At 34.3% G+C, this 15,924-nt stretch overlaps 2 protein-coding genes and 2 pseudogenes across 2 annotated transcripts; 2 read left to right on the forward strand and 2 right to left on the reverse strand.

Moving 5' to 3' along the window:
- The first annotated feature begins 710 nt into the window (after positions 1 to 710).
- On the forward strand, positions 711 to 1,478 carry LOC132172766 (agamous-like MADS-box protein AGL80 pseudogene; annotated as a pseudogene).
- Positions 1,479 to 2,765: 1,287 nt separating this feature from the next.
- On the reverse strand, positions 2,766 to 4,105 carry LOC132168177 (putative F-box protein At4g22030). Its single transcript, XM_059579292.2, has 2 exons — positions 3,588 to 4,105; positions 2,766 to 3,501 (listed from the first exon to the last, which is right to left on the reverse strand). The coding sequence occupies exons 1-2, from the start codon at positions 4,103 to 4,105 to the stop codon at positions 2,766 to 2,768; spliced, it is 1,254 nt and encodes a 417-aa protein (XP_059435275.2).
- A 2,569-nt stretch (positions 4,106 to 6,674) lies between these two features.
- LOC132167994 (Heavy metal transport/detoxification superfamily protein) lies at positions 6,675 to 8,611 on the forward strand. Its single transcript, XM_059579053.2, has 4 exons — positions 6,675 to 6,801; positions 6,912 to 7,096; positions 7,996 to 8,083; positions 8,169 to 8,611. The coding sequence occupies exons 1-4, from the start codon at positions 6,675 to 6,677 to the stop codon at positions 8,594 to 8,596; spliced, it is 828 nt and encodes a 275-aa protein (XP_059435036.1). The 3' UTR covers positions 8,597 to 8,611.
- Positions 8,612 to 11,487: 2,876 nt separating this feature from the next.
- Positions 11,488 to 12,414, reverse strand: LOC132166800 (AT-hook motif nuclear-localized protein 23 pseudogene; annotated as a pseudogene).
- Positions 12,415 to 15,924: the final 3,510 nt, after the last annotated feature.

Below are 15,924 nucleotides of genomic sequence, written 5' to 3' on the forward strand. Positions count from 1 at the left end.
TTTTTTTTTTTTTTTTTTTTTTTTTTTTTTAAAAAAAAGGTTTATCCAAAGGCTAATGGACGATATTGCCATTGAAATGAAGGTGGGATAAGGTGGGATGAGGAAGTAGTATGTAGCATCACTCCATCTATCAACACAAATGCGCAAAATTAGTGCCACTTGGTATACCAAATATGGCCACTTTAGATTTTCTAATCTTGAAATTAAGCTAGTGAAATCTGACCTCCATAAATTAATTGTTGGGCTCAACTATTGCAGACAACTTAGGGTGCAAGGGCTCACTTGCCAATTAAGGCAATTAATGAGCCTCTTTTCAAATACTCTAATTGTAGGCGACCCCGATCTACATGTTGTATGGTGATAAGGTCAAGTTCGGTCGACATTACAACTTTGTAGGATTCACAACTCTCCAAATTCGACTTTAATTGGACCCGAATATTAGCCAGATCTAGTTATAATGTCTACAATAAATTCAGAAAACCCAAATACATGTCCATTATGAGAATCTTACAAAATAATCAATTCTCCAACCAGTCCATATCTCTAGCTATTCAAGTACACAATCTTCCACATTAACAAAGGCATCTCTTTAACCTATATATACATGCCTTTTTGGAGGCAAAAAAAATTACCAGAAGAGTCTCCCAAACAGCCATCTAAGCCCATATTTCCTTGTGAAATCATCTCTGTCTAGCTATAGCTAGCTAGCCATGACAAGAAAGAAAGTTAAGCTTGCATACATCACAAATGATAGTGCAAGGAAGGCCACCTTTAAGAAAAGGAAGAAAGGGCTGTTGAAGAAGGTGAGTGAGCTTAGCACCCTTTGTGGAATTGAAACATGTGCAATTATTTACAGTCCTTATGAAGCACAGCCTGAGGTTTGGCCTTCCCCCTTGGGAGCTCAACGTGCGATCGCGAGGTTGAAGACGATGCCGGAGGCGGATCAAAGCAAGAAAATGGTGAACCAGGAGAGTTTCCTGAGGCAAAGGATAACCAAAGCTCAAGAGCAGCTGAAGAAACAGCAGAAAGAGAACCGAGAGAAGGAAATGACACAAGTCATGTATAGGGGGTTGGTTGGTGAAGGGTTGGAAAATCTGAGTATTGTTGACTTGAATGACATGGGGTGGCTTATTGACAAAAACATAGCTGAAATTGACGAGAAGATTAAGTCACTCCAACAAAAGCCTCCTCCCCATGCAATGCCTTCAGTGGCAAGCCAAGCCATTAAGACTGAGAAGATTAATATCAATGATCATCATCATCATCAGGAAGCAAAGAATAACACGATTGATCATCAGCAATTGTTAATGGAGTTTCTGAAACCGAATGAAGACATGGGAATTACACAGAATCATGAATGGCTAATGGAGTTGCTGAAATCATCAAATGATCAGAATGTGGGGTTTGGCAGGAACGAAGATGTGCTGCAGCCATATGCATTTAATAGCAATAGTTTGTGGTACTCTAGTTTTCCTTAATTTCCCTTAAAATAGTGCATGCTTTCCTGTGAAAAAAATGCACGTTGTTGGAATAAAGGAGCAAGGCTACGCAATCTTTTGTTTTGTTTTGTTTTTGTTTTTTTTTCAATTTTCATTATTTTTCCACTCCATTAATATAGTTTTTTCTCTCGTTCTATATTTTTCCTGTTGTTTGGTGCGTTAGAATATCTCTCAAGTGTTATCCTATCCTTCATGTCCAGAATATAATATTCTTATTAATTTCACTGTACTAAGACTTGAGATATATTCTAGAAAATGAGGAAAGCTACATATAGTTTAATCCTGACATGAATGCTCATTTAAATTTACTTAGCAGTCATATGTCGAAAAGCATTATCTCCATTTCAAAAGAAATTGAGAAGAACCCGTTAGGCAAAATAAGAGGATAAAATAGTCTTAAAATTTTTGAAAAGACCATTTTACCCTCTATATTGCACTAACCGGTTCCTCTCGATTTCTTTGAAATGGAGAGAATCTCAATTCGTAATATGTAAAGGTATTAAAATCTTCTAGATTTTTTGTAGTAAAGGATGGAATTCAATCTTAAAACCCTAATTATTATTATTTTTAATTCAATATATAATTTCAATTTTTTTTTTCATTTATTATATATATCTCACTAAGTTGTATGGTAAGTAGACAAAATTTAAATTATTTAATAAAAAATAATAATGGTTAAGATTAATTTAAAAATTCTATCCTAGCCTTAATTTTTTTTTTTAAAAAAAAAAAAAAATCACTTGATTCAGATTTTATCACCTCAATCAGTAAATACTGTATTTACTAATTCAGTGTTTACCATATATCATGAATTCAAACTATTTTAAAATCCTTTGAATTCTTCTTGTGCAGGAAAATTCAAATTTTTAAATAATCTAAGCCGTACAATTGGACCACACTTTTTTGAATAGTCTGCTATATATATATATATAATCACTCAATAATTTTCTCGTGGACCGCAGAAATATTGTCTCAATCAGCCGGCCAGCGCGTAAAACTTTTATAATTGCAACTTGACTGCAACTTGTAATAGGAAATTCTAATTATGTGATTATGAAAATACATTAATTCATCTTTGATTATTACTTTAATTATTTAATTAATATTCTAACAAGCAACAACTAAGACATTTTTGTATTGTATGTTTTGGGGGTTATACAAAGAGTTTGTCGTAATTAAAAAGAATCATAGAGTATAAGTTAATATTTTTCTAATTAATTACATCCATGGTCTAAAAGAATCAATTAAAGAAATGAAATGAAATATTCAGAAAAGCTTGCTTGCAAACTCATCTACTTGAGTTCCATCGCAATGGGTAGAAGCAGATTTTTTGGCAAGTTCTCTGAGCTGTGACAAGCTTCTTCCCAGCTTCAAAGCCACCTTCATCTCAAACAACTCCCCATTTTCTCTTTTCTCTAAATCTCCTTCTTCAAGTTCACCTTCAATGGTCTCTTCCAATAGGTGAAAGAAGCCGGCACAATTTCTATACATCTCAAACACCATCCCAACTTGCCCGCCATGCTCAAAAGCAGTGACCGCGCTAGCTAAAGCGCCGGCAGCCACTGCTACTACCGCCGCTGCCGATCCATTCCCCACAAAAGCAGAGCCAATGGCTGCAATGCCGGTGAGCACCGGGCCAGAGATGGCCAAAATCTTGTTGATCTTCAATGCCAAGTTACCTAGCCTTACATAATCCTCAATGTCTTTTCTCTGCACAACTTCAATGATGTTTTTCATTTCCACTTCCAGCTCCTCACTCCATCCATTCTTCTCCATCTTCCCGTCGAGCCGTTTCCCTTCATTTGATTTGTTTTTCTTTTTCGGCCACCAAACGGCATGCGCAAAGGTTGCTGGGAACTTGTCAAGCATTGCTCCAAGCAAGGGAAGTGGGTAGGCTTTGTCAAGAGCCAACATCTTTTCCATAACATTTTCCACATCCTCCTCGGTCGGAGTACGAAGCGCGAGCATAGCTTGGATTTGGCTCCGAAGTTGCCTGAACAACCTGTCAGATAATAGATTAAATGATTAAATAATAATTTTTTTATAAACTAATTATCATTTTAATTAAATATTTTACGTGTTACCAACCTTGCAGCGTTGCGTTGCTCCTCAGCAAGCTGTGAAGGCTGAATCTTGTTCATTATAAGCAGCATCCCCGTGGCTGCAAAATACAAGAGTGTTGAAGATAATTTGAGAGCCAAAAGAGGCAATCCAACACCTCCAATGGCTGCAACACCAGCCATTGTTGCAGCACTAAGAGTTATCATGTTGATGGAGCTCAAAAGAAGGGTGTTCCAATTGTCACGCTGCTCTCCAACGTTGATGTGCATGCCTTCTCTGTCAGCTACAGCCTCTAGGATGGCATAGAGCTGCGTCTGCACAATACTATTACTGGAGTTGGTTGTAGAGATATTTTTCTCTATTGGCACGTCTCTCAAGATCAATTCCTCTACCATATTATTTCTTATTGGCTTTTTTGGAGCTGAGTAAAGGAATCTTGGAAGCTTTGGGCCATGGATAGCAGCATTAATGGCTTTCTTTGAAGAAGAAGAAGATGAAGAAGGTGGGGTGGAGAATAGGAGAAGTGAAGCTTGCAGGGAAGCCATTAATTGGTTGGTGCAGGAGGAAAAAGGTTGAGGATGGAGATAATTAATTAAGAGCGGTCTTATGATATATTTATAGTAAAGAACTCAAAAGTGGTCAGCTGTGGAAAATTTTGACTGGCTCAATGGTTGACCTGGCACAAAAGATGACCTTGAATTTTTTTAAAAAGAAATTTATCCCAGAAATGAAATAATTTTTAAACTATTTTACATTTTCAAAACTGTTTTTTTATATATATATATATATATATATATATATATATATATATATAATAAAGCCCCAAATAAAACACTTTTAATAATTTTATTTAAAAATATTGCCCAAGTCAAAGAACATATTTACCATTAGTAAAGTAGCTAGTACTACCCTTTCATTCAGACCAGAGATTCAGTCCTATATAAATTCAGCATTTTGAGAAGGAAAAAAATAATAATAATGTTTGTTACAATTAGGCCAGCCGTCAATTTTTCATAAGAACTCAACAAAAAATTAGTAGGTTATAGTATGTTAAAGGTCTGATCCATTTAATTAAATACGTCGAGTTATGATTGACCTATATAATCTTATATATATTCATACATTGACATGACCCGAATCTGACATGCAACATTTAAGATTGACAATTTCTTACACAATTTACGAATCTAACATAAACTAAAAACAAAATTAACAAATTAAGGTTAAGAAGTCTGACATATTTAATTAAATTTGCTGAATTATAATTGATTTATATAATTTAACTTTTATATATATATATACCCCGATACGGCTCAAATCGTACACGTACATAATTTGACGTATATGTCTTTAAAATTAGGCTAGTAAAATTTTGTTGGAAAAGGAGTAAGTTTCAATTTTGAACATTATTTAGATACTATATATATATTCTATCTCGGGGAGAATAATTATATATCGCTGTCATAACTAATCCACTCGATCAGGTGAAGTCGATTTGCGGATGTGAAACGCTGTCGCGAGGGAAGATGGCGGTAGTTGGTCAATTAAAAAACAAGGAAAACTTTGGGTTTTTAAAAAACGTTATCCTAGGAGTTGTTTGGCCCAGATTCAGCCTTGTCAACGTCCAATTCAACCAATTTGCCTACTTCACCATAGATTGTCTCAAACCTGACTTTTTCTTTCTTTTTCCATGTCGTTTTGTGCTTTTTATTTTCTTTCCTATTTTTTTACAATAATTTACCTCCAACCCAATTATTAAAAAACAAATAAAATGCTGTCGCTCAAGTTGGATCGTAACTTTTTCTAATTTAATCTATTAAACTAACATTTGTTTAAAATATATGTGATCAGAATCATATATATACCATATTTTTATCTTACTAATATATTAAACCCGTTGATTTTTTTTTTTTTTTTTAACGACGACATACTTAACAAAAGGTTTGTTGGGACTCACGGCATTATGGAATATAAATGTAATTTTAGTATTACTCTTAAAAGTATATGTGAGAATATTTAAAAATTTACGTTATTCTCATATGCATTTTAGATGCAAGTCGATTTAATATAAACTTTATTTATAATAAGTGGACCAAAAAAAAATGCAGAAAAATCAAAATTAATTATAAGAGAAGTTTGAATTAAACTCATTTCTTCAAGTTGATCACCACCATGAAACGTACGCAATGGAATCTGTCAAAAGAGGACTTAGTACTCCGAATGGAATTGAGGTTTAATATTTACGACAGGGACATTTGAACTTTGAACATTTTTCCTGAGAGACAAGATCAGCTCCCACGTCAAATTTTATTGGTAGACATTGTAATAATAGTCACAAGATTACCTTAGTTTTTGCCAAAAGGAAGAAAAAAATAATTACCTTAGTTTTCGCTAGAATGTAGCCTTTTTCAATCGTTTTTACTGTTTAAACTAAAGAAATTCGTGGGCCTAACTCATTTCATAAAACTAGTTCAATAAGAGAGGGTTGTCCATTCCTTATAAATATGCTCAAGATGCACCCCCCTCACGTGCATGCCAGAATTTTTCTAGGTCCTTATTACACGGTAAGTAGTGTGGATTCCATTCGTCCTGTGGTAGCTAGGCTCTGATACCATGAAAAATTTGTGGGCTTAACTCATCTTATAAAACCGATTTAATAAGAGAGGGTTATCCATTCCTTATAAATATGCTTAAAATCTTGTCCACAAGTAATGTGAGATTATTACTCAACACAAACGACTTTAATCCAAATTTCAGTCTATGCACTTGTTGTCATTTTGAAAAAAGTCACTATTTGAACGTCACGTTTTTTGGGCAAAAACCGTCATTATTTGTGAGTCATTAAATTTCAAAATTTTTGTAGTGTAATAATCATCTAATTCTACAAAGAACTTAATCAATCACCTACACATTCTTTTTCTTATCTTATACGTGCAAGTTTTCAAGTAGCCGGTGAAAGATAGCTATTACTGTTAATTTCTCCATATATTAGAGTTTCAAAAGCTGCTCAACTACCCTCAGCAAATCCCACACCAACATCTTGCCTTAATTTGAAGCAAACGAAAACTTCTACTTCGTTGCCCTTAATTTCTTGAGCTTTGAGTTGCAGCAAAAATGGCAGGAGAAGATGGAAAGAAAGAAAAGGAAAAGGTGGAGGAAGTGATCACTGCTGTTTACAAAGTTAACCTGCATTGCCCGCAATGTGCACGTGATATCAAGAAGCCTCTTACACGTACACAAGGTATATATATTAATGCATTCATTCTTAATCTCTTTTCCCTTGTGCTTGGCTTCAAAGAAAATGGAAGAAAAAGAGTTTCCCTTTTTGATTAATTCTTTCATTGTGAGCAGGGGTTCAAAGTGTGGATGCTGACTTCGACAAGAGTGAACTGAAGGTTAAAGGTGTTATCGACCCAATTAAGATTCATAAACGGATAGAGAAACTGAGCAAGAAAAAGGTTGAGTTGCTATCACCTAAACCCAAGATCAAGGAAAGTGTTGCGGCAGAGAAAATAGTGGTGAAAGAAATTAAACAGGTAAGTGTTCATTTCCACAGTAAATCTTAGTGGCAATTTATATAAATATATATTTTCCAAAGAAAATTTAATAATTATTATTTGGTTTGTTTGGATGTGCATGGATGGATGGTTGAAACTAGAACTGGAGCTCTTGCACATACACCTTAGTATTAATTATCATTATTAGATGAAATTAATTAATTAGCTCATGTTTTGAATCTTAGCCCATTTTGCATTAATTCCATAGCATTTCAACACAAAATCCCATCCTCCGGCCAGAATCAAGTAATTTCACCAGCAAATCCATTAATATTGTAGACATGCACCTAATAATTGCCAGGTTCATTTTTGAAACAAACATGCATATATATATATATGATACCCTCCATGGCTCCATTTTGATGGGCACTATTATAATTGTCCTTCATGCATTATATCCAACCAAATAGGATTATTCGAATCAATCTGAAGAAGGAAGCATAGCAATTTAAATCACTATTACATGTACATCAGAGAACCGACTGCTGCTAGATGTACTGTAGCTTTTACTACAAATCCCTTATAAATTGATATGACAATTCACACAACACTTGCTATTCTAACCACCAAACAATTGAATTTACCAGACAAATTTTGTTTCTTAGTTTTCTTCACCACATGTATTTGTAAAAGGTTGTACCAAAACCTGTAATACCTCAAACATTTTCCTAGGAGAACCATATCTAAATCCACTTTATAAGTACAAGCATTATAATCATCATCAAACCTGATCATGTTTCCGGCTAGTTGTCATAAACATTTCCAAGAAACCCTAGGTAAATGCATGCACCCACTAAAAGTACGTTTGTTTAGTTTGTACATATATACTTAAACAAATGCAAAAACTGACCTATAAATATTTATATGATAATTACAAGCCAATTTTGCGCACAACATCAGTGAAAGTTAACATGCACTGCGGCAAATGTGAGCAAGACCTGAAGAAGAGGCTACTAATGCACAAAGGTAATTAATTAAAAGCCAAAAAATTAATTAAAACCTATTAATCCATATATGTTCGCCTCACGAAGTTTCTCAACAACATGTGCAGGTGTTCACAGTGTTAAAACAGACATGAAAGCACAAACTCTGATAGTTGATGGAACCATTGAGCCTGACAAACTACTGTCCTACTTAAAGAAGAAGGTCCACAAACATGCAGAGATTATAACCTCAAAACCAGAGAAAAAGGAGGAGAAAAAGGAGGAGAAAAAAGAGGAGAAAAAAGAGGAGAAAAAGGAGGAGAAAAAAGAGGAGAAAAAAGAGAAGGAGAAAGGTGGTGAAGGAAAATCCACTGAGAAACCAGGAGGAGGTAAAACCATCGAGAAAACCATTGAATCCACCAAGGATATAGAAGTTAAGGAAGAGCTAAAGATTGTGGAGGTTAAAAGTAAAGAGAATGCTCCATATTTTATTCATTATGTGTATGCTCCCCAGATGTTTAGTGATGAAAATCCAAATGCTTGTTCTGTAATGTAGATGGGAGTCTTCCAAATTTTTATCATACAACTGAACTATATATATGAAACAATAACAATATATATATATAACCTTTACATTTATGAGCAGCCTTTTGTTACATTCCGAGCGGAAACCGATTCTCTCTATTTCAAATGAAATGCAGAAGATCATTTTTCATTCCGAACAACTTAATTTCATCAAGAGGTGCTGAAGCACGTACAAGGACCTAGTGACATATTTTCCCTCAAATAAAACAAAAAAAAATGTGGGCGAGCTATATTATGTATATGGAGAGTGTTAAAATAAGGCGTTAGAATATCACTCAACTCAAAATTTTAAACTTATGGGGTTTAATTCAATTACTCACTCTTCGACTACTTATTTGACATGGCATTTACAAGTATATATATAGTACTCCAGCAACATATTTAGGGTCAACTAATAAGGTTGCAGAAGTCATGCTTTTTAAAGATATATAAACAGAAAGAATAATGACACGTACACTTATTCCTATTTTTTTACACAATTTTTTCACATTCATAGATGGCTTTTAAAACTACTATTATAAATGAGATATATGAATCTTTATTGGATTTTGATCCAATAATAGTTTTAAAAGCTACTTATGAATGTAAAAAAATTGAAGTGTAGGCTGTGCGTGTAGCATTCCTCAAACAGAAATTATAGGTAATTAATAAATTTTTAGGAGAAAGTAAAGGGGTGAATTCTAGAAAAACCATCTTAATTAACATCTACCAAACTTTTCTTTCTTTTCAAAGCACTATCTTAATTAACATCTTAGAAAGTTTTCTTTCTTTTTGAGATATTGATCATTATAGCAAGGTTACACCCATTTTTAAAACTACCTAAAGTTATTTTTCGTGTATCACATAATAAAATGTCCCACTGGCAACAAAACCTACAAGCCGACTGAATGTTTATCGTTCTAGGCCAACCCAACATGACCTATATATTTTAGGCTGGCCAGGTCCAATTCAACTTAGATAAACAGGCAAACGGGGCATAAAGAAAAGTTGTATCTACAGTATCTTAGCCCTTGCCGGCCACCTAGACTATTCACATTCTATTACAATAGGGAAATATTAAGAGAGTGGGGCCATATAATCAAATTTCGTTAGCTCCTAATTAAACTTCTCCTCCCAACCAATTTTGCGCCGTACTTTAGAGGCACTTTCATTCTTCTAACCAAACACTTTTACTTTTTGCACTTACATTCCTTCTCGGACACATTTATTGACTTAGGCATCAAAATGATCACTCCCCGCTAGCTAGACCACCAACGGGTCACTTTGATCTTCCTTTCCTCCCAACAGGTGGACTTGGTGTACCATCAACTGACTTCTTCAATTTTGAACATATGGGGCTTCATAGAAGAGTGGAAACTTTAGATGTTGATCATCAAATCAGACAAATCTGAATTTTGTAGATCTCCTTGGGTAACTCTATGATAACGTTCTAAAAAATCTAACTATTATTTTTTAAAAAAATTGACCAGATTTTATAATCACATCATTTACCACCCTTAAAATATCATTAATTTTTCTTTGATTCAATATATCTCACTTAATTGTATGTCTATATGGTAAAATTCCAAACTTTTTAACCTAAAAAAAATAGTTTTTATCTGTAGAGGGTGAAGTGTATATATATATATATATATATAGAGAGAGAGAGAGAGAGAGAGAGAGAGGATATGCTGAGAGAAGATTAAGGTATAGATATCAAATTCATCAACCATCGCTCTCAAGGTTGAAAATGTCAAACAGATGGATGCCTTGTAGAACTGTTCATGTCTACCTCTATTCGTTCTTAATAATTAGCACTTATCCATTTTGGTAGGTTAAACAAATTTGAACTTAGCTTTGTCCACCCTCTAAGAAACTTGGACAACTTATCTCATAAGAGATTGAATACGATCAATCCAATCATCAAAGTTAGCTCATCCACTAAAGGCCATTAATTCTACACAACATTTCTTCTTAGCTTCCTATCATTTGAATCTGTCTAAGATCCAATTCTCACACACCATGCATAAGTCCTTATGATGGGTAAGCCATCATCATTAATATTAGATGAAAAATGGCATGACAGGCTGAGTAAAAACTCCTTTAAATAAGATTAAAGATAGCAAATAGTTCATCTTGTATGATTTGGTATCCCTTGAAAGGTAAAATGCCCTAAAAATAGCTCATCTTTTACTTAAGAAATTGAAGTAAAAAGATTAATTAATTAAACTGATTTTATCAAGAAATTTTTTCTTCTTTGGTTCATCCAACAGGTCTGATAGTTTTTCTTTTATTTTTGAGATTATTTCTTGTTCAATAACAGAAGAGAAAACTCTCAGATCTAAGTGAGTTTATCAAAGAAACCATCAATATAATCCAAATCATCACAAGAACTGTTCTAACAGCAAACCCTAGTCTATTTGTGGAATATATATATATAAACTTTGTGCGAAAAGTAAACAAATAAATAAGCTTCCTAAATATTAGTAACCTTCCTAGATTTGCTCTCTTGATCAGGGATTTAAGAGAGAGAGAGAGAGAGAGAGAGAGATAGATCAATTGGTCAGCTATGTGGTTTTATTATTATTATTATTATGACGTTTTCAATAATCTCGCTGGACCACCAAGATCACATGATAACATTTATCCTTCGATCAAATTGAAACCATAGTTTATTTACACACTCTTTATTAATTTAAGCACAAGTTTAAATCAACAGGACCCTTCAATATTCTATAGATATATACATAAATACTTCACTCATTTCAATAGATTATATATATAGATATATATGAAGACAACGATGATCATCTTTAGAGTTAATGTTCTTGAAAGCTGAATACTCAAACCACGTACTTGTAATGTTCAAATTAAAGGAGTTCCACAAACGATCAAATACATCAGAAATTAAGCAAAGTTACAACATTAACAAACACAAAGCAATTAGGAAGTAATTGTACAAAGATTGAGGTCTAAGGATACCCTAACCTTTCTGACCAAAAAAGGTCAATAAGGCGTTCGCCCACCTGAGTTCCCAGCCCAACCATCAACAGGTAACTGACCATTCAAGGGAAGACTAAAGAAAGGCAGCCCTGAAGACGGATCCGCCGGGAACGGTTTTCCGACTCCATCACCACCGCCACCACCAGATGACTGTGAAAGTTGTTGGTGAATCTGCAATGGTTCCTCCTCCTCCAAAGGCAGCCTCTCATACGCCACGTTAGTGAATGAAGAAGCTATAACAATCACTGGCCCTGAAGCAATCAAAGCTCCCATAACGTTCCCTCCAATGACCTGTCCTTGCCCACCTGCAAGGAATATGTTAAGGCTGGTCGCGCCGGGAGGTGCCGGCGGGGGAAGAAACGAGCCCGAAAGAGATAATATCTCGAAGCGGCCTTGTAGGGTGACGACGGAGCCGGCCGCCGAGGGCTGCCGCACGCTCACGTTGGTGACGGTGCCGGTGCCGCTCAACACGCAGATCCCGCGCTGACGCCTCCGCGCATACATGGCCACAGACTCAAACACGTCGCAGCCACTGCTGACCTCCAAGATATGTGCTCGAAGTGCGTTAGCGCTTTCTCTAGTGATGATCACCGGTGGTTTCGGCTTGTTCTTGGAGCCGGGCGGACGACCCCTTGGGCGACGAGCCACGGCATCACCGGAAACTAGTTCATGAGGGATGTCATCGTCGTCGTGATCCGGTGTGGTGTTGTCATGATAGTCGTCGGCATCGGGTGGCCTTTGGAGGTGAAGGTCAGGGCGCTGGAGGTGTTGAACAAAGCGAGATGAACCCAAATCTAAGCCAGCCATACACGGAGAGCTAAAGCAAACAGAAAACAAAGAGAAATATAGTAAAATAAGGGAAACTAATAATAGCTCATTATTTTATGATTCTTTAAGGAAATGAGAGACCATAATTCAAACCCTAGAACGAATAGAAAACAGATGGTGGAATCGAGTGCAGAGAAAGAGAAGGGAGGAAGGGAAGAGGAAAGAGACAAAGGTAGCAGATGCAGCCATTGTCTCAAATCAAAAAAAGTAAACTTGCGTATAAAATATTCAAAAGTTTACAAAGTATTTTAATGGGGTTTTAGTTTTCTAATGAACTTTTAAGAAAGTAAAACAAACATGGGGGGATAAAGTTTGATGTATAATATGTCATGTCCGAGGTCGATTCATGGATTCTTGGATGAGTCTTATTAAGGCTACTACAACTTTTACTACAAGTTCTTTCTTATAACTTGACCTATTAGTTCCGTTCAAAAAAAAAAAAAAAACTTGATGTATCAGTCTTTAAATGGTAAAATAATCAAACAAAACATATGACATCAATTTAATTAGTTAGTGACAAACTTATTGACTAATTATGAACTAACACACCAATTTTTTTTTTTTAAAAAAAAGAAATTATAGTAAAAGTTGTACTCAAAGCATTTTCTTCTATATATATATATATATATATATATATGATGGGGTAGAGATGTTCATGGCCCCCAAGAAAAAGAAAAGGAAAAGTTATCCTTTTAGATTTTTTTTTATAGGGCAATGAGAGTGAGAGAGAGAGAGAGAGAGAGAGAGAGAGGTTAATGTTGGTTTAATATATGATTCCGAGCTGATGAAGGACATTGAGGTGAAAGATGATTTACCTGGTTTTGATACACTACTAGTACTAGATCGAGGAATGAATTAGTAATTAATGAGTTGGCCTTGTCAATTATAAAACTAATTAATTAAACTAATAATTAATAAAGCCCAAACGTGCGCAAGCTTTGTGGCCCACCCAATGGGTCATTTTACAACAACTATAAAAGATAAGACTTTGAATTTATCAAAGAATATACTTGTGTTTCAAACTTTGTTGAGCTTCATCATTTCTACTGGGATAGGTGTTATTAGGGCTCTTCAAGAAGCTAAAATATATATTGTTTAATTATTAATTAACACAAATTAATATATCATAAAAATTAAAAAAATAAAATATAAAACAGTAGAATATTCATGGTCCCCATTCAGCAGCACTGTTTTTTTGTTTAAGTTGGACTATAGCCTTTCATAATACATTTGATGCCCCAACAGTTGGTTGGTTCAATGATATGTATAGGTTGGTGCTCGCATATATATATATATATATACCACAACCAGAGGAAAGTGACTAATTAATTGCTTTAATTTCTATTATTTGTTTGATAAATATATAGCTCGAAAGACACCCCAAAGGACAAGCATGGAACAAGGGCACTAATTAAGCGATCGACCAACATTTCCCAAATAAATAAATAGACAAAAGAATAAGAATCTTCCATCCAATTGGGATTTAAACCTCCCATGATTTCTTTCTTCCCCTTACTAAATGGAAGGATGCCACACGTATAAAAACCACACGATTAAATTTATTCATTCTTATAATTAGCTTAATCTTTTAAGACAAGTGATGATTTAATAGAACAAAGATTGTGGAACCTATGTTTCTTCTTATTCGGTTATCAGTACACCACTTTCCACTTCGGTTAATTTGCTCCTTTGCAAATCATCCTCTATCTCTTTACATACGGCAGTGATCAGACTCAGTCATTGAATCAACACTTGTAAAAAAAGAAAAAACTCATTTTCATTGCCACATCACCCAAATTATATGAGAATTATATAATAGTATACTAAATAGCTAGTATTACTCTTTGTAATCACATAATTACTATCCCTGCTGCCTGAAATGCTTATAATTGTAATATGAAGATTGCCTTACGTTAGTACATACCCAAAAATGGTTGAAAGAACCTAGACGATCGATATACCTTTTGATTATCAGCAACGGCATAATTAATGATAGAAAATCTGAATTCTGCGTTCCTATTGTGGCACTTGATGCTTCCTGAGTGCAACCAATAATGGATACATAAAATATTTGGTTGGCACATGAGTTGCCTGCTAACATTAGAATATAAGATATTATAATTAATAATTAAGGAATATTACAATAGATTAATTAGAATAAGGAACTTTGAGGTTTGTCAAACATTCCATGCATGTACATTTTGAAATAAATTGCATAAATTCAAGACTTCGTCGATTGCTATCAGATTATCCATTCATTTCACAAATGTTTACTAGAAGTTTTTTTTAAAACCCACCCCCCCCCAAAAAAAAAAAAAAAAAAAAAAAAAAAAAAAAAAGAAAGAAAGAAAGAAAATTAACATATTTCATCATTGGTGATTGTTGAGATGCAACAATTAATGTCGCTCTTCTTACGTTGACAGCTCTTAGAACAAGGTGCAATTTCAAATGCCATAAAAAGACTTTGGCTTCCCCATTGAACGCCAATTGATTTTCAAATTAGATAATCAAAGGCTTGATCTAACAGTGACGATAAATGGAGTCAATTAGAGTAAAGCATACAAATATTGGTGATTGTTGAGGTGCAACAATTAATGTCGCTCTTCTTATGTTGATAGCTATTAGAACATGATAGGTTGTGATTTCAAATGCCATAAAAAAGGTTTTGGCTTTCTCACTGAACACCAATTGATTTTCAGATTAGATGATCAAAGACTCGACGATAAACGAGGTTAATTAGAGTGGAGCATACAAATATTGAGTTCTTGGTTTGATCCTCATTAAACACCAAAAAGAAGTAATTAAATGAAAAATTATTTTTCATAAAAGTAAGATGGGGGTATCTCGTATTTTCTTTTTGGGACTAGATAGTGTGCAAGTGGGATTCATATCTTCTATCCCCATTATAAAGATTCATGGGTTAGATCACAACAATGATTATGTTTTAGACATGAGAGAGAGAGAGAGAGAGAGCGGTTGTAGTTAAGGATCATGTTTTGCGTACGATGTCATGTTTGGCAAATGATTGATGTTAAGACATTTTCTTATAAATTGATTTATGTAATATTTACTATGCTAGTTATTAAAATATAAATTATTATGTAATAGTTAAAATTATATTAATTTTATAAAATATAAACTATTACGTCAGTTTTTTTTTTTTTTAATAATAATTATAATGGAAATAGTAATATATCATACATTTTTCTTGGCAAATGGGTGGAAAGCTTTTTTAAATTAAGGCATGAAAAGCACTTTTTTTTTTTTAATTGGATTGATTATTTAGAATTAGAGTGCCAACTTGCTTTCTTCCATTCTTTTAGAGCTGGTCAAAACTTTTCATTGACGGGATAGCGTAAAGGCCGGGGGTTTGTGGGGTCCCCGCCACGTGGTCCAAGCTCCACACCCACGCGCTCTAAATTCAACTTGGTTCTATTTTTTTTTTTTTTCCTGAATGTGATTACCTCTTTCCTTACAAATGAATATGGA

Source organism: Corylus avellana, chromosome 2, assembly GCF_965113065.1.
Source record: "Corylus avellana chromosome 2, dhCorAvel1.hap1.2, whole genome shotgun sequence".
NCBI classification, from domain to species: Eukaryota; Viridiplantae; Streptophyta; class Magnoliopsida; order Fagales; family Betulaceae; genus Corylus; species Corylus avellana.

Bases quoted from the DNA above. Each gene is read 5' to 3' on its own strand.
- LOC132168177 (XM_059579292.2), bottom strand. From the start codon at position 4,105: ATGGCTTCCCTGCAAGCTTCACTTCTCCTATTCTCCACCCCACCTTCT. The intron at 3,502-3,587 runs GTTGGTAACACG...ATTATCTGACAG, and splicing joins GAGCAACGCAACGCTGCAAG to GTTGTTCAGGCAACTTCGGA.
- LOC132167994 (XM_059579053.2), top strand. From the start codon at position 6,675: ATGGCAGGAGAAGATGGAAAGAAAGAAAAGGAAAAGGTGGAGGAAGTG. The intron at 6,802-6,911 runs GTATATATATTA...CATTGTGAGCAG, and splicing joins GCCTCTTACACGTACACAAG to GGGTTCAAAGTGTGGATGCT. The intron at 8,084-8,168 runs GTAATTAATTAA...CAACATGTGCAG, and splicing joins GAGGCTACTAATGCACAAAG to GTGTTCACAGTGTTAAAACA.